Source organism: Oryzias melastigma, linkage group LG5, assembly GCF_002922805.2.
Source record: "Oryzias melastigma strain HK-1 linkage group LG5, ASM292280v2, whole genome shotgun sequence".
In the NCBI taxonomy this organism is placed as follows: Eukaryota; Metazoa; Chordata; class Actinopteri; order Beloniformes; family Adrianichthyidae; genus Oryzias; species Oryzias melastigma.
The window spans coordinates 2254851-2274497 of NC_050516.1; the positions used below are offsets into that span (position 1 = coordinate 2254851).

The following is a 19647-nucleotide window of genomic DNA, read 5'->3' on the forward strand; positions in this document are numbered from 1 at the left end:
TTGTTTTGGTTAATATTTAAATTATGTTCTTTGAAGTTTCAAAAAGGTACTTTCTTCTCATCCTACCAGTCACAAGTGTTTTAAGAAGTTAGCAAGTAAACTTTCACATAATTTAATTTGCTTGTGGTTCATGCTGATAAACCAAACATCATAATAATGTGTGCCATCATAGACTGAGTCTCTGTGTCCAAATCTATCATGATAATCTCCTTTTTTAGGTTTACTGGATAAAGATCCTGGAAAACCAGGACAGATAAAAGTGACACTCCATCCTAACGGAGGACGCCTCAGGATCCCCCAGAGAGCAGATGAAGGCTGTGACTGAAGAGACATGAGGGCGACACGGATTTGAACCCTCACTCTGCAACCTGACCAAATGTGCGTGTGGATGGAAGAGTGGATCAACACGAGTGCAAAGGCGAGTGTTGGCTTATCAGACAGGAACTCTCTCGGCTGGTTGCTTCTTTGAAAGATGTGGAAAATATGTATCAGAGGGGAAACAGAAACGGCCTCCTCGTTTGATGGATCGGGTCAAGCGAAGAATTCTTTTAAACACTTTATCTTACACACTGTAAGAGAACGGATGAGCTTTAAAGACTATGAATTCTGAGGTTTTTTTTAAAAATTGACATCAGTGCAGCATTTCTTCTGGTGTGAAACTTTAAATTGGTCATTCTTTAATTCTGTGCCGACTACATTTATCACTTGGTTTAAATGGTTTGATCTTCTGTGCACACCAATCTTCACACGTTCTTCTTGTTTGATCTGTAGACATACAACCCCCGCCCCTCCCGGATTGACAAGCTTCGTTTTCCAGTCAATTACAAACTGGGCTGACGCCTGTGGGAGTATCACGAGTTTATAGTCTTTGTTAAAGATTCAGCTTTTTTATGTTTTATTGATCACACATTGACTGGGGTGCATCAAAGCTCAATTTAAGGCTCTTTGAAGAAAAATAATTAGAAAGATGATAAACGCCAGACTTTACAGAAATCCACCCTTCATTTTTCATTGAAGGGGACCATGTTTTAATAATCGTGTTTTTGGTGTTTTTATCGTGTTCTTGTGGCATTTTTTTCATGATGGAGGACATGTATAAAAAAAAAATAAGATTAAAAAATGTTTCTATGTGTTTCTTTATTCAAATCAGTGTGACTCGGGAGCAGACAAATAAAAAATTTAATTGGAAAATGATTCTAGATGCGAGGTAGGTGCTACAATAAGCAGGCCACCACAGGCTCCCTGGTCTGCTCCATGGGGATGCATCCACTTGCAGACGAATAGACCCGTGTAAGCTGGTATCTGGTTCAAAACTGTATGACTGGATAGCAGGACTCAGGACTTAGTTACGTTTTTACTTTTCATTGTTATTGTTGCAAATCACTTATTTTGAAGATGATGAAAATTAGTGGTGAAGTTTGATTCTTTTATTAAGCTACTCATTAAGATCTGAGGTTTCAGACAGTTGAAACTACATAGTGAACCCTCAGTGTTGCTTACTGTGGTCAAAGCAACGCTCAGTGAGTTTTAAAATCAGAGGGAACATTGCTGGTGCAAAGCTCTCACCCTCATGCTATCCTTGGTAGGTTGACGTTGGGATTGGGATCATCTGGACCCCAGAAGACGGTGAGCTACACTTTTTATTTTCAATGATTTTTGATTTTCACTGGTGTCCATCAGACATGAAATCTCGTCCACCTTCATCCACATTTATCATGGGTGGGATCACACGTTAATGTAAGGTTTGTGTCATCTGGACCCCATAAGATAGCACAAATGAAGAATAGGAATTTCTGTACAAGTTTAAATAACAGTATGGAGATCAAGAAGTGTGTACATCAGAGAAAAAAAAAATACAAAAAAGACACATGGAGGGGCTGCACGGTGGAGCAGTGGTTAGCGCTCTTGCCTCACAGCGAGAAGGCCCCGGTTCGACTCCCGGCTGGGACCTTTCTGTGTGGAGTTTGCATGTTCTCCCCGTGCATGCGTGGGTTTTCACCGGGGACTTCGGCATCCTCCCACCGTCCAAAAACATGCTATATAGGTTGATTGGTGACTCTAAATTGCCCCTAGGTGTGCATGTGAGAATGAATGGGTGTGTGATTGAGGCCCTGCGACAGACTGGCGACCTGTCCAGGGTGTACCCCGCCTTCGCCCATCAGTAGCCGGGTTAGGCTCCGGCACCCCCGCGACCCCGAAAGGGACAAAGCGGTCAAGAAGATGGATGGATGGAAGACACATGGAGGTTCACTTGAGGGCTGGAAGTAGTGCAAGAGAAATTAGAAGAGACTGAATATTGCACATTGACCAATTACACAAAGATAAATTGCACATTTTTTCCCAGTGAGGTAGTTTTTGTTACTTTTTCAGTTAATGTTTTTGCCATCACTGTGGCAGGGAAGAAATTGTTAAAGAAGGGAGTTCTATAGGCGGTAACGGTGTCCGCTCTGCTGTGTTGCACGCTATATGTGCAGTGTTTGCGTCATATTCAAGTCTTTAGTGGTCAATTATTATGCAGGGTAACTCAGAACTCATTGCATGTGAAGGTCTTTCTCAAAAAGTCAGAATTGTATATTACTACTACTATTACTAATACATATGATATTTTTCCCACATATCACATTTTTTTCTGTTACTAAAACTTAATTTGCCCCTGAGATAGTTAATTAAATGAGTTACGTGACCAACAGTGACTGCACCATAGCATCACACAGCTGATAAAAAATTGACGAATAACCACAATTTCCAAAAATCTCTTCATCCAAAGACGGTCCCGCGTAGCTCGGCGCTCCATGACCTGAGTAAGATGCCGACGTCTCCTTTGATAGATGATGATGAGCACTGTTGTGATACATATAAGGTTCAATTTTCTTTTAATATCACAGAAAAATCACACAATATCTTTATGAATGCCTTTTTTCTGAAAATCTGTAATTTTCTTACTTTTTGCTTCTTCAATGATTTATGCCTAAAACGGCCAGAAGGGGGCGCGCAGCTTCAACTCTCATTCGAGTAAAAGCTCTCAATGAGGAAACAGCTCGATGCGTTTTCTGTCTTTCTCCTTTCAGGTAAATATTTATTTGTTAAGAATATTTAATGAGTCAGGAGAGCAACACTGTTGTAGAAATTTGAATGTGCTGCAAATCAAAGTATTGTTCACATCCATTGCCGTGTTTTTGAAAGACTTATTGTGCGTGTTGGTTTGTGTTTTTTGCATAATTACGATTTAATGGCAACAGTGCGAGTGTGAAAATGTGTTTTTTCAATATTTCTTGAATTTTGATAAAGCTTTACGCCTATGTGTAATGGAAGCGCAGCCAAGGACTCCCTAATTCTTACCTGTGTTTCTCCACATGTGCAGCTCAGTTGACATCCTTCATGACAACTATGCTGTCATGGAAAGGCTTAATCTGCCAAAAGTTGTCTGGTAACTCAAGTGAGACAAACACATTTTAATGAATTTATTCAGAGACGAACGCCGTCTCCCAGATTGGAAAAAAAAAAAATACAGTTCTGCACAAGCAAACACATGCATAATTGGTCTTGTGCCGCTTAAAATCTGCTACCATGTGGCAAACATTTACACTGTGATTATTAATCACGTACTGGCCCACTGTTTCACAAACACTTGTGCCAACACTGCACATGCAGCTGGTTTCTACTTTCTCTGTGATGAAATTGACACTGTGATTGACCATGACTCAGATGATTCAGCTGCGTGAACTCCTGAAAGCACATATCTGTGTTTTATCTGGGGCTGATAGATTTATTTTGTTGGTTTGTGTGAACGGCATGAATAATTCATGACCTGTTTACTGAATAAATGCATGACATTACAGAGTTTGCAGCCACAAAGGACTTCATCCCTCATGTTATAATAACATTCTCCATCCAAGTTGATCTTTTTTGTTTTGTGTTTGAGTCGAGAAGGATTGTGTAAAATTTGTGTAAGTGTGTTAAACTGATCGCTGCCATGAGAGATTGTGATTTGATTGTGTTAACTCGCGTAAAGGACCCTCTTAATTTTCATATTTCCGCGAGCTTGTTTGGCCTTCATTACGAGAAGTATATTTTAATAGGATCAGTGTTTTTAGTTTGGGCATTTTGTTTCACATCTAAGGCAGGACTGAAAAGCAACAGAAGTTGTATATACAAATATATTTTTGTGTTTTGTTTTTTTTTTTGTAATATTTTGTTGATTTATGGAAAATCAACACAAGGAAAATCTAGATGAATAAAAAAAATATTTAATGAAGAAATTTGCTTCATCTGTTCAATAATCCTCAGTTGTTTTTGGTTCTCATTTTTGTTTATTGTTAAGTCCTGTTTATCTACATGGATTTCTCTGAGTTTTCAGATTTGACCTTTTTTCATGTCACCATACTGTTATTTTTGGCTTTGCTTTTGGTCAAAACCCACAGAGTTCAAACATTCATTGACATTATTATTATTATTATTCTTAAATGCATGGTTGCATTTGTTGCTACCAAGGATGGTACAGGTAATTTATTAGATTTAGAGCATTGAGTGTATATGAGAACCGGACTAAGTGACCCCTCCCCCCTGGCGTTCCAAACAGGAAGTACCCGCTGATTTCAAGAAGACAAACTTCCTTCTAGTGAGGAATAAACAGCAGTCATTGTATTTTTCAGAATAACAGCTCTTGCCCTAAATACATTTCCTTTAAAGACCCACTCCAATGAAAATCTTCCTTTTCTGTGTTTTTAACATATTCTTTAGGCATTTTTCTCATAGCAGAGGACCTATATAAAAAAAGTTGTACATCAAGCTCATTCCTGATTGGGAGGCGTGTCAGAAATGCTGACTAAGAGCGACTAGGGCCAATCACTGCTTAGTGGAGACTTCTTGTTCAAACATGTCGATGTGTCACAAAAAATGGTAACTGAATTGACTACATTTGATTGGAGCCTCAAGTAAGTCATTTTCTATGGGTGATGTCACGCTCAATTGGTCCAGCTCTCATATACAGTCAGTGGTTTAAGTCAGCAGTTTTCTTTGACATTTAAAACTTATTTTAACAAATTTCTTCAAATTTGAACAATTAATTTAATAAAAAGAATTCTTAATCCGGTAATTTAATTCATGACTTTGATGTTCAATATCAAGTTCCGGCCTAACTCTTTTCTCATTTTAATTCAGTCAGGTTTTCTAATTAATCCTTCTGTAGTTATTGTACCTGCTACAACATTTTTTCTAAATTTTCGGGATTTAAAGATTTGATTCTCATGAGAGTTTTGGATTATTATTTTTTTTTCACGTGTTGACTTTTTGACCTTTTTTTTTCATTTCAGATTTCAGAAAAGTTTATTCTGTTCACTGAAAATCTTTTTCATTCTGTACCACAAGAATTAGAAAAACAAATTCAAAAACTACTGACAATGAATTGATGAGACCAGACATGAACTGAAGGAAAAACATCTCTTCAAGGTTGTTCCCAAAGACTTCGTCACGGCGCTGTATAGATATTTGAGCCGATTTTTCAGCATGTTAATGACTCTGTATTGTACTTCCTTAACCAACTTGACAACAAATGCTTGAACCCGTCAGCATTGTCTCTCCGCTCCCACATGCTGCGGACCTGCTGCACGGCGATAAGAAATGCCGTCATCATCGGATTTGTGTTTTCAGAATATCTGGGATGCAGGGGCGAGACAAGCAGCCGGGGCTCACAGGGAGCCCGATCGCAGATACCGCCGCACAGAAAAGTCTGTGCTGGAAGTGGGAAGGACTCACCGTTGTCATGGGGACAGGGCGGCGGCTGATAATTGGGCGTGGGACTTCGTGGCAACAAAGCAACGCAGCCTCAGTAATGAGATTAATGATGTTGTGTTAGGTCGTGTTTCACTAAGGAGAGGATTATATCCTAACAGCCCTCCTAAGGTGAAGAAAAGGACAATTACTCACAGAAAGATTCATCAAGCTTTCAGCTTGAAATCGAGGTTAGGGCAGCAAAAAATGATAAAAACTCTAAAGAAAATGATAATGTATTTTAGGCCTCAATGTTGAAGATTTACTGCTGTGATCTTGAAGGGTCAAACACCTGGATGTACATAGAGATGAGTCTATTGTGAACACAAAAAAATGATGGCTCACTTTGTCAGAAATGCATCATCGCTGCGTTTTTTGGAGTCCTGCAGAAAACATTTCATTACAAATGATCTCTGGACCATGGGAGGCTTTAATGGCACAGCGTTCTTCCAGCAAATTGTTCTCCAGTGTTGGACGTCTGTCATGGCTGTCAGATTTGATTCAGCTTCCATCTCTTACAGGAAGAAAAGCTGTAAAAGCTAACAAGAAAGCTATTAAGGCCTGACGCAACGTTGCAGCTGCAGGCTGAGAGGACGCCTCAGGTCTGAACGCTTCAAGAGTGTTACATGTGTTTGGACTTCATTAAAGCCGCAGTCGGAGCTCCATTCTTGTCTTTTAGAGTACACACAGCAATTGAGAAGAATATAGAGCAAATGTGTGTACTTCAGGCATTTACTAGACCAAATAAAGGAAATAAAACTTTCTTTACATCCCTTCTCTTGATTAAAGTCACAAAAAAGAAACTAGAATAATGTCGATAAAAGCTAATTTAGACCTCAAATTCATTTGTAAAATGATCAACTATTTACTTAAATGCTCACTAGCAAAAAATGAAAACAATGTGCTTAAAACTTGTTTCAATTTAAATAACGTAAAAATAAAATTGGAGTTGGTCAAAGGTTTGCCTACTGAAAAATATGAACCCTATTGCATTTTTAAGACATAATGGATGTTTTTTTTTTCTTGAGGGAAAAAAATATGAATCAAAAAACATGTTTATAGCATCATAAAATATTTTCCCCAAAACATTCTGAAAATGCATAATTAGTGGCTGTTTAAACACAATGTGGTACATTGATTTCTGTCTTGACAGGAAAATGACCAGTGTTGAGTTTGTACCAGATTCCATTAGATTTGTACAATAACATATTAGTTTGGAAAAAAAAGAAGCACATTCCACATCTTATTCCACAAACATGACCTATTTCTACAAAAAAATAAAAAGAGTATTTAGATGGCAGTAAAAACAACGAGATAAGAGCTAACAAAACCAAATAAAAGCATAAATGTAGAACATTTGTATATTTTTTTTCTTTCAAGTTTCCCTTTTTTATTAAATTTAGTTATATACTTTTTGTAAGTTCACACTCAAAATATTGACACACACTTAGAGTAAGAGGCCACATTACAAAATCTACAGGCTTTTTGACATCCTTACAATCCAAATTTTGTGTTTAGGATTAATTTATTAATTTATTTTTTTAGTTATTTAGGATACCTTTATTTTTTTCATGTAATTATTACCAACTTTTTGTCTAGATTTTGAGAGAAAAAAATTAAATTATTTGTATTAATGCACTTTATATTTGACAGGACTAACAATGTATACAATTTTGACTAAATCATTTTGCCGTTAATCACAATTTATCAACCGTTTCCTGAGATGTTTCTAATTTCCTCTGTCAGTAACAAAAAAAACCCCAAACATGTGACTGTTTGTATCACTATTTTGAGTGATTTTTTTTCTGTTTGTTTTTTTTAAGTAATTTCACAAAAAAGCAAATACGAGAAGGTTCCATTTGAGTTAATTATTTTTAAAGTTGTCATGTCCAGCAGGTCTATTTTTTTTTTTTTTTGGGTTCATGCAATAATAAAAAAGTTGCAACTACAATTTTAAATATTAAACATAATAATGTTCTTACAAAAAAACAAAAATTACTAACTATACATGTTATCATTACATATTAAGAATCAGTTTCTGATAGAAATCTACAAATTCCTTGTTGCAGTCACACACACACAAACGTTCCTTTATTGTGTTTTTATGGACAGTTTGCACATTTATGATTTATCATTAGCAACAAGAATGATCCATCAATGATAAGAAATCTTCTCAGATTTAAAAAACAAAACAAAAGCATGAATAAATAATAAAAATAGTGAATAAATCTCTTTTTTTCCTTCCTTCAAGTGACTGAACTTCTTTTATACATTATAAATCAATTCATCTAGCAAAAACATATCCTAACTTTATAAAATATGGGTTTTCAGTTCAAGTCCAGTGTCTTCAAAAGCATTCAGAAGAAAAAAACAAATCTGAAACTAGCAGTGAAATGTCACTATAATACAAGAAACATCATAGAGTTCTTCTCTAATAAAATCTGACATCAACCAACTAGAGGAAAACCTACTGAGGTGCACAGGAAAAGACATTCTCTTGATGGCACAAAGGGGAGGAAGGCATAAATTTGGGCTGATTTGTAATTTTTTATAACATCATTCGTTTCCAGACATTCTACTTTGTTTTGTGTTTTTATCAAGGCAGAGGCAGACTTTATAATCACACTTAGAAGTTACACTTTATTCTACAGTCTATGGAGCTTATGGGCACTTTTATTTATTCCAAATTCACTTCGAAATCTTTGTTTAAAATGTACAGATTTCATGGACTGAATGAATATGAGCTTGTCTCAAAATTAACTGTAAAAGTTTGTTTATTAAACTCTACTTCTATAACATGTATAAAAAAATAGAAATATACACAAGAGCTATGCGTGATTATGTTTCAAACTCAAAGACCGTGAGAATTTTTTTTTTAATCAGATATTATGAATTACTGTCAACAAAATTTAAAAAGAAATGTATTACATTGATTTAAATACAAATTCAGTGTTTAAAAGTACTGGAGGCACAAAGAAAAACATTTTTACTTATAGGAAAATTACATTTGACTCACGTTTTACCATACCCTGATATATTGTTTTTACTTGCTTTGTATTCTGTATTTTGTATTTGTATTTTCAGGAAAAAAAAAAAAGTAAATAAAATTAGGTATTGAAATGGTTGGTGTGCTTTTAGCAGCCTGCTGAACAATATTTTCCCTAAAAAAATAAATCAAATTAAGAGTGAAGGTTTGGTGCAGTTTCAATAAGGAAGATCTAGCTTATTTCCATGTGAAGACATCAGGACAGCCTCATTAGGTAATTAAAATATGTTCATTTCTCAATGTTTAATCTTATTTTGAAAATTTTCTAAAAAATACAGGGATTTAATAAAAATCGAACTAAAACATCACTATTATTCTACTCATAGAAAAAAATATCTGGATAAAATGAATTTTAATGGAGGTGAGAGTTTGGACTTCCTGCCCTTTATCAGCTGTTTTTGCTCCTTTGGCTGTAATCACATCATTGAGACACTTTTTTCAAGTCTAAACTTAAACTTAAGCAGAAATTACATTCTTTAAAAATGACATTTCATTGAAAGTTTCAAATAGGCTTAAAATGTTTTTAATATCAAGTGATATCACTTGGATCACTGTGATTTTCAAATTGGTATTAAATGTTTATGTATTCAAATATATGGGAAAACATACAGGATTTCATAGGGTGTCCTTATTTTTTCACGACTGGATGCTGATTCTTCACTCCATATGACGATCAGTCCTCATTCTTGACCAATAGCTAAAGCGCTCACTTTCTTCATGACCAATTTCCTGCCTTAAATTTCATAGAAGTTTTGTTTATTTGCGTTTCAGACATTTTGCCGGCTTACCTCTGCCCCATTCTCTTCCTGGCTCTTCACTTTAGAGCGGGAACCACCATCAGCGTCTGGGGTTTCTGCATATGATCCAAAGTCATCCTAAGAACACAATATGTCTCCAGTCCAAAGACCCAACGCCAATTCCTGTTTCATTATTACATCTTTCAATCACTCTTTCAAGATCTCTCCTCATTGAAATATATTTACTAATATATATACTGCATATGTTTTCTCAAAATATTTTTTGGGGGCTTTTTCAGATGCTTGTAGATTATTAATATGTAGGAGAAAATATAAATACTCAGAAATAGATTCACTTTTAATGTTTTTTAGGTCATTTTTATTGGATTTTGCTTTGTTGAATGTCCTTGAGTTTTTTGAAGAAGGTGTTCAAAATCCAAATCATATTTACAAACATTATGCAAGATATGCATCTCTAAAGTGAGACAGAGTTAACCTCAGTTTCTATAGGAACCACCCAAACAGAATAATTTTGCTTGATTTTATTTTTGTTGGCTAGGTTTTAAAAATTTTCCAATTATATATTAATAATATATACTAATAATATTTATTTATCTAATTTTGAAAATTACTAAACAAAAAAAATAATTAAAGGAGATGCTCTCTTAATTACAATCACATTTATTACTTAAGTAAAGAAAGAAACCAAAGAGTTCTAAACATAAATAAAAGCATTAGTAAAATGATCTATTACAATATGAATATGTGCAACACTGTAATTATATGTAATTGTTTTTCATTCATGTTTTTTTTTTTTATTGGTGATATGTCTCTTGGTCATCTTACTTTTTGGCAAATTCAAACATTTCTGAAACAGATTTTTTTTTTTAAATATCAGTTGTGTGGCTCTGGTCATGTCTGAAAGCTTTTGACACAACTGCACTGAGCCTTTGCAACCTGTAGACTGTATAATAAAGTGCACTTTCAATGACTCGCACACATTTTCAAAGTACAGCTGTTGTGCGCTGTGCAGCTTGAAACTGGGCAGAGAGCTTAAAGGCTCTTTTGGTCTCATTCTTCAAGAGTGGACAAGAAACTGTGCCTGCGGTTGGCATCGGTAGCCTGAGGTGGATCCTCTCCTTCATGCTAAGGACAACCCGGAAGTTTAAGCAAACCTCATTTCCTTCATAGTGTTGCCGCGACAAAGTTAGTGAGTGTCATCATGACAGGAAACAGCATAATTTCACGGTCTGCACCCCTTTTCCTTCCTGGTTGAGTAAATTATAGGACTCTGATAAAATCATGATAAATAATCTTTTCTTTGTAGACGATGAAATGTAAATTATTTGTGGTAATTAAGGCAGTCTTTCCATTCATAAACAAGACATAAAATATAAATGTTAGGAAGAAAACAAAGAAGTCTGTCCCAAAGAAGTCTTGATCCCGTGTTCCCTTGGTAAAACCTCCCGCCTTTCGCTTCTTTATCTCAAATAAAAATCTGTAGAGTTCTGACACATCTCCTTCTCTTGCTTTTCTGGTGAACTTTTTCCACGTTGTGTCCTTCTGAACTGCAAAAAAAAAGACCTGGAGGTTCAGATCTTAGCAGAAAGAAACCTCGACTTTGGAGTTATACGTGCACTGACGGGACGCTCTTGTTGAGGACTTGTGCCCTCATTAGCTGGACGCTTGTCATTATTTTCTTCTGATGGCCCATCAGCGTCACCCCGAGCCTCTGAATATCCCTGTGGGGAAAACAAAAATAATTTTGTAACCTTTTCTTGCTTTTGATAAGATTTATACAACAGTTTTTTTAAAACATGTTAAAAACAATAATGATTCTTTTTATTTTTCTTTTAAGAACTTTCAGAAAAAAAAACAGGGAAATATCTAACCTAGTGTGGGTGGATGCTTAATATATCTCCACTTATAAAGTAGAACTATAAAAAGTTAGATCAGAAAATCATTTATTGAGTGCATTTTAAAAACTTTGATTATTTGCAATCATTTATGGTGAAAAAATGAATGTCAAAATAAAAAAAATTAAAAAAAAATCGCCTCTGGTTTTTCTTAAATTGCAGAGTATTTAAATTAAAAAACATGAATAACATCAATATGATGGAAGAACATATTCTCATTCCAAGTCGTCACATATTGATCCTTGGTTAAAGACCCCTCAGCGTCACTTTTTGACATTTTGGGTGTCCCCTATTCATCATTTTTTGACATGCTGTTAAAATTGAATCAGGGGTCTGGTCGTTTTGTCGGACTCAGTGCCGGACACGGACCGGACGCAGACTGAATATGGACGCGGCCGGTACAGGTACTCTAAACCTGGCCTGGCCCTCGTCCGGAACCACATCCGGTACTGTGTTAAGGTTAGGATATCGGTGCGGTCCACATCTTGGTACCAGTTCGAGTTTGGGAGCCTTGATTTAATTGGAACAGCCAGCATGTCAAAAACAACGAGTTGGGAACACATAAAACCCCAACTTTTGACGTGGTCATAGAGCGGTGAGCTATGTTGGAGCGGCTACGAATAAATTGTTTTGGGAGATTGTAGTTGGTGGCTTTACAGAGGAGCTGTGGATCCAACAATTCCACATGACATACTCAACTTTTGATGAGCTGTGATGCTGTGAAACCTCTTGTGGCGCCGTAAGGGTGGTATCCAGTCGTTGGTCACATGATTTATTTAATTAGAAAAAAATGTTTCCATCGCAGTTTTGCGAAATATGTTAATTTCGATATGCATCAAGAGTAGAAACGTATTTTTCGATAAATGTGAGCTTTTTTCTAAATTGTTGTGTTTCCATAAGACAAATCCAGTTTGGACAATTTCATAGTTAATGAAAGCTTATGAAGGTTTGAGCTTTGAGAGTTTAAATAAGTGAAAAAAGTGTGAACATGTTTGTCCGAGAACGGTGTAGTGAGGGGTTTTACAACCTTCTATAATTCTACTTCACAGATTTCACCTCTAATTTGTGGAACGCCTCCACTGCAATAAACATATATTCCCAAAGTAATTGACCTGAAGCTTTACCCCCAAGCCCCAATATTTTTACAAAACCAAACGAAGAAGCAAACAAAAAAAAAAATGTATCAAAATTAGTGTAACTATGGATGTTCTTTTTTATTCTAAGCCACCTGACTGCCCTTTTATATGTGCAGTGATTTAATGTTCTTTTCTTGACTGAAGAGACAGTTACTCCCTGCTAACACCTCTCCATCTTTTCTGAGCTGTTCTCAGGCTCGATTCCAGTCACCACTTACCCTTGCTTCATGCTTATGACATGTCCCAGAGTGTAGTAGCCCCCCGCTGCAAAGTGTTCCTTGTAGCGACCCATCTTTATGGTGTCCAGCCACTCGTCTACTGAGTTACAGCTACTGAAGTCAGGGATAGCTCTCTCCGTCAGCGGAGGACTGTTTAAACTACAGCAAAGGGAGAAAGAAAGACGGCGGCAGGAGGAAAAAGAGGGAGATGAAGAGGATGACAAAAAGATTAGTTGGACGGGGTCCGAAAATTAGAGGAGTCACAAAGTGAGTAGGAGGTGGAGCGACCAGCAGGAAAAAAGGGAGCTTTGAGATGTGTCAGTAACCAAGACAGAAAATCAATAGCAGTTAAAATGATAGAGCGGCAGGGAAGGCAGTGGTTGTAAGATAGATGCTGTGTGTAGATTAATATAAGAAGAAATCTTTAGCTCTCCTCACCCTGCTCTGCCTTTCCTCTACCTACCATTTCCCCGACCGACTGCCCGCCTGCACACTGAGACGGCGGCATGCTCCACTGACTCCACAGAACCTTGGATCTGAGCTGAGCAATTTATAAAAGTCCGGCTTTAGCCCGGGTGTCCTCTCAAACCTGTTCCCCCGCTCACGGCGGATCAATGTCAATACCGTGGCAAGGCTTTTACTTATGCACTCCGCATCTATCAGCGATGAGTGTAATGGAAAATGAACTGGATCGCTCGCCTCATCTGCCAGAGAACTTTGACGGGAAACTTTTGACTTTATCCCAACGCGCCAATGTTTGACATCGGCGGGATGAGATTGGATTTACTCCACCAGCCACCACAGGACGGTTACTAAGCAGCCCTGCTGTCTGTCCTATATTGTCCAGGAGATCATCTGCTCAGACCCGTGCAGGCGGCGTAGTTTCTTTGATTTGAAGCTTAATCCGCTAATCGCATAAACCAACATTTGATTAAAAGCTGGCGAGCTGTCTGGCCAAATTAAATCAAAAGACACCTCGGCGAGTGACACAATGGACCCACGTCGGGTCGCTGCAAACATGGATCTGCTGGGTTGCCTGCCCACCTGCAGAGCTTGTCCACAGACTTCAGGTTCTCCGGGTTGCGGATTAGCTTGTCAAGAATAGTGACTATCTGGCAAAAGCGCGGCCTCTCGTTGCGATCCTTCTGCCAGCAGTCCAGCATGAGTGTGTGTAAAGCAGCAGGGCAGCCCATCGGAGCCGGCAGCCTGTAGCCCTCTTCCACAGACTTGATCACCTGCCAACAGGGAGAAGACCATGCGTGAGTTCACAGCGTCCTGTCAATCCTGTCAATAATGTTCGGCAAAGCAAAGGAGGCCCACGTCTCTGTTGGTGAGGTTCCAGTATGGCCGCTCTCCGTAAGACATCACCTCCCACATGACCACGCCGTAGCTCCACACGTCGCTCGACGAGGAGAACTTTCTGTATGCAATGGCCTCGGGGGCCGTCCAGCGGATTGGGATTTTCCCGCCCTGTCGGCAACACGGAAAAGTTCAAGCAGAATGCACAAGATTCTGTTAAATATTTAAAAAAAGAGATCCAAATTCAAGCACTGCTGGATCCGCGGAGGCTGTCCAAAACTATTGAGAAGAAGCATTAAACTGTAATTTTTCAGTCTTACAAGGAGATGATCATGACGGAGACAAAGCCTGATCAAAGACAGAGTGCTGCTGCACGCTGATTGTATTTTAAGACAGTCCTGGAAGCCTTCGGTGCAGCATGAGCCAACTTTCATTTTGTGCCAGTAAACCAATGTGATCTCTAAGCTCGTGTTCCCATCTTAAAGTTACATTAGAAAGACACTCTTGCACTGCCAAGACAGCAGATACACACAGTTATGCATAAACCGTAGATAACTAGTGTCATTTGTAACAACAGCTAATAACTATAAGGTGGATAATTCCTACAAAATTGCATTGTTTTCTGTGGCTTTGTCCTTGTGTTAAAAATTTTCCATGCTGTAATGGTGTTTCAGGCTGCATATAAACACACTGAGCCCCATTCAAAATTTCAACTGCATCCAGATGGATGAAGCTGTCGAGAAAGCTGCAGGGTGCAATCAATCAAGCAATCAATCAATCAATTAGTCAATTTAATTAAATGAATCAAATAAATCAAATTTATTCAATCAAATCAAATGAATAAAGTACATAAATACAATTTTAGTAAATATAAAAATCACTCAAATGTAATAAATCAAATTAAATCAATACATTTACTCAATCAAATTAAATGAATCGATTCAATCTATTAAATGAATCAAATTAATCAAGTTGGCTCAGATCAATCAATCAAATTGACTTAAATCAATCAATCAAATTAAAAGAATTAAATGAATCAATCAAATTAAAGAAATCAAATAAATCAAATTGAATGAATCAGATCAAACAAACTGAATGAATCAAATCAAATTAAATTAAATCAATCAAGTCAACCAATCAATCAAAACAAATGAATCAAATCAATCAATTAAATCAAACTAAATTATTGAAATCAATCAAATTATATGAATCAAATAAAAAAATCAAATAAATCAAATCTCTATATAAAAAGCACTTCTCATACTTTGTGTACCTCGAAGTGCTTTACAATTTATAACAAAAACACACAGAAATTGAAATAAAAAAAATCAGAATGTAATAAAATGATGGGTACGTCATTTCTGGTGCAGGACCACAGGGTGATCATAAAAAATAATTTCCTAAAAACAAAACTTGGGTTGGAATAATTTTGCCAGTGAGGGTTCTAAATTGACTTTACTAAAAACCTTCATTGTCTAGGTCCTATTGCAAGAGCAAAAAAATATTCAAAGAGTTTTAAGAAGTCTTTAAAAACCTGAAATTTCAAGCATTCTTCTATTCAGAATTGAGACTTTAAAAAATAAATTCAATTAGATGAAAAAAAAACATGGTAAACCCCTCTAAACCTATATAAATCCCTATAGTTCAGGATGGAGAGAACTCCTCCAAAATTATGTCATATATGCAGTCATATAATTTCAACAAAGGTAAATGTTTCTTTTGTTAATTAACTTATGCATTTTTTTAATTACTTCAAAATGTGGCAAACACAAAAGCAAACATTTTTAAAAGTCCTTTTATCCAAGTGTGCATAAAGTTTAAAGTGTCGGTCACTAGCTCAAGATAAAGATTAAAGTTCTGTGGTCAGGTTGGTAATTATGGACACAACACCTACTGGTTTGTGCTGAAATCACCAGTGAAGGACGGAAAGTTACTGTTGTGATTAAACCAACTTACTATAAAAAGATAAAAACCTGAAACTGTTACTGTTTAGTGAGTTAGTCAGAGAGACTCAAGCATAAAGTCTGAGACTAAGTTCTCACTGCTCTCAGAAACAAACGTTCAAGTAACCATTTCCAGTAAAAAAAAAATATATATATATATATATATATATATATATATATTTGTAAACGAGTGTAAATGCGCATTGTTTTCAGGCTGTGCGCACAATTTGGGTTTGGCCATTGAACACTCATTGAGTTAGGCCACACCAGGTTGAACTTTGACCAATCAGGAACTCTTATTTGAAAGTGACATTTTGGTTGGTGGCCCCTTTAATTCATGAAAATGCCAAACATTTGAAAATGTAATGATGGAGAAATTAATAATTGTGGCTTGTGTCCAGCTGGAATTCTACGACTCCAAGCCTTTCATATATTAGAATAGAGCTGTGAAAGGAAAGGAAAGGAAAGGAAACTGAGTACATACACGAGTATCGGATACGCTACTATTTCCTAAACACTAAAAGTGCATTTCTGAACACGGGTCACATGCCCAGTTTGGATGTAGCATCAGTGTTTTTAAGTCTCGAAGCTCAAATTTTGGTTCTCCTCGAGAAGCGTCTCAATTTTCTGGACGAGACTTTATCAAAAATCAACATGAAGGGCAGAATAAAGTAAGCCTCTTTTCCACCTTTTTTACACATCAAAGTGAGTATAAATTTAAAAAATCATTAACTATTTATTTCTTTTAACATAGCACACACTTGAAATGGTTTCAGTTTTTCACCAAACCCTCTTTATTATGAGAGCTGCTCTTCAATTACATAAATATGTGAGGATTGTGCATCCTAGTTTGGGTCTCAGTTCTGTTTTGGTTCAGGTTCTGGTTCAATCTTACCCGGCTTTGTTTAATAATCATCCAGAACTACCTTTGGTTCAGTAAGTCAGGCTCAGTGTGTTTAAGTGGTTTGTACTGCAGTTTGGCTTTGTCAGATCATCAGTTTTTTCCTCTTTTTTTGACATGTTTTAATTGTATTTGTTTTAATTAGTTGCCAGTGCATTTTTTAGTTTCTAGACAACAATTTCTTAACAAAGACAGTTTCATTTTCTGTTTTTTCCCCCTAAATTTCAACGTATTATGAATAAAAGCATTTTATTTTTTAAACAAAAACTGTTTTGTTTCTCGTCTTGTAAGAACCTGTAAAGTGTTGGAAAAACTCTGCTCTAAATTTAACAGTAAATTAAAAGCTTTCATTGAAGGAGAAAGCTGAATAACACTAAATAAAAGGACACAGATGCGTGTTCGGGACCGGAATAGACTTGCAAATGTTAGCAAGTATGTGAACTACTTGCATTATTCTTGATGTAAGTCTGACACTTAATTAGGTTGAGGAATGGAGACATCACTTCGTGAGCAAACAGCACCTTCCCACTGGCTTACATTACACATTTGAAGGACACCTGATGTCCTGCTACACACGCAAAAAAAAAAAAAATAAAAAAACACACCCTGAAAATACAAACCTTCTCTCATGGTCTCAACACTTCGTTCAGTGACTTTGCTGCCACCTTTACCCCAACACAATAAGCGGCTCTGCTCACCTTCCTACCATTTCCAGACAGTAATGGGAGCGTTTTAATCTCCAGCCATTATCAGGCATTAATTTGAGGTACGCTGTAATGACACTATAATGTCTGTAATATCACAATCTATGATCTTTTTCCCCTTCAGAGTGCCTCTGAGTGATGCTGCCCATAATCACCTCTGTAAACTGATTGCTGTGCTTTTACAGGCTGAACAGACAAAAGCGCCCAACACCGATTTCCATCTGAGAGCTGGGGCTTTAGAGCGTCAGACCTTTAAAGTTAAAACTCAATATGTTTCAGCTTTTATCATTCGACTAATCTATGCTAGAGGGCTTCAATTAAGCTAAGTATTTTATGTGACTTTAATAAAAGTTAGGAATAAATCTTAATGTACTTTTGGAAAAGTGTATTTGTCTCTGGTTTGATTTTTCAAACCTTAGAAACAAACGTATATTTAGCATATTATTCATCGTAAACCATTAACATGCTGTCACATTTGTATAAAATTCATTAAGTTATGGGATGAGCAGCAAACTTTAGTGCCTGAAGGATTCATGCTGCTGTCGAGACTCAAGACACATTCTGAACCACTTCATGAATCAGTCACGTTGTACGGCCATGCAGCGGAGCTTCAGACGTCATCATTTTTGGCTCCTCCCCCAGATGAACTAAGCCTCGATACGCGCTTTGCGAAAGCTCCTCCTCCAATACTCGACACACGCCTCAATACAAAACGTCACATCACTAGTCCTCAGCAATTCTAGATTGCTGGTTTTTGTTATGTTAGTTTATGCTAGTAATCTGTAAGGTTTCTGAATTCAATTTCATAAATGTAAATATATTTTTATGTCTGGCACCTCAAAGCATTTTAATCAGAAACTTTTCCAACAGGAACTTTTTACCTGAAACAGATTGACAGTTCAATTGAACAGATTTAAACCTTTAAAGTGACATTAATTTCCTCCTTAATTAAAATCACAGAACTTTATGACACACCCTGCAGTTTCCTTTTAGCTTTTTTTTTCTCCCCATATTGCTTCATTATGAATCTGTGCATGTTTAATTCCAAAGGACATCCAGCTCATTAGATCTTTAAAGAACAAAAGTAAGATTGGGAAAAAAAGGCAGTTTGAAGATAACAACTTTAAGAACAACTACACTCTGCTTTCTTATAAATAAGTGTTTCTGCAGAGATCCTTTATAGCAGACAGGAAGTAACGAGGCCAAGTTTGTCTGAAGAAGACACCTGCAAGACATTAATTTCAGGAGCGACAGTGCAGTGATTATAAATGCATAAACGTACACATCCACACACTCAGCATTTCACTCTCACGGCTTCTTCATTTTCTTTCCAAGTATGGCTCCCTGTTTGGGATTTGCTGCAACTTTTGCATAAACTATAAAATCAAAGGATCCAGAAAACCTGGAAAGTCTCAGCAGGAGCTTAATTATTTAGTTGGAGCCATTTAGCTGCTGTTTGCATGAACCAAAGAAAAGAGAGGAAGATGATTATATGTATGAAAGTATTGGCTTTTCACCGTAGCACTGTTTTTATTTATTTCTTTATTTTATTTTTAATTTGTTCTCTTTAATTTAGTAGCATTTAGTAGAGTGAAAAAAGGCAGAGTTACAGTCTGATGGTCAAGAAAATACAATCTTTGAGGAGTCTGATTGCATTTTAAAAGGACCGCTTTGCTCCAAACTCTCCAGTTTACTGCACAACAAAGCCTCTGAGTTACATCAAATAATGCAACATTGTGTCCACTGTCACTGTTGTCTGAAAATAATTCTTGTAATAATTTGAACAGAAAGGTTTCATCCAAAACAAGTAGAATTGGACATTAATTATCTCAGAAAAACAAGATAATAACAGTCAAACACGGTGGGGATAGTGTAATGGTATGGGGGTACTTTGCAGCTTAAGGACAAAGAAAAATTTGGCATAAGAAGGAGAATTGCCTTCAGTCTATGAACTCATGGTCACAAGGACTTAGATCAT

The 19647-nt window shown here is 36.7% G+C and overlaps 1 protein-coding gene across 5 annotated transcripts in view; it reads right to left on the minus strand.

Annotated features, from left to right (window-relative positions):
- Positions 1 to 7832: 7832 nt before the first annotated feature.
- epha8 (eph receptor A8) overlaps positions 7833 to 19647 on the minus strand; it is a 148702-nt gene continuing 136887 nt past the window's right edge. For 4 of the 5 annotated variants that reach the window (XM_024269905.2, XM_024269903.2, XM_024269902.2 and 1 more), the window contains exons 17-20: positions 14143 to 14292; positions 13867 to 14057; positions 12823 to 12981; positions 7833 to 11294 (exon numbers count right to left, since the gene is read on the minus strand). In XM_024269905.2, the coding sequence (XP_024125673.1) occupies positions 11180 to 11294; positions 12823 to 12981; positions 13867 to 14057; positions 14143 to 14292 (615 nt within the window). In that variant the 3' untranslated portion in view covers positions 7833 to 11179. The remainder of the gene's footprint in view (positions 11295 to 12822; positions 12982 to 13866; positions 14058 to 14142; positions 14293 to 19647) is intronic. The other variant, XM_024269906.2, reaches the window with a different exon arrangement.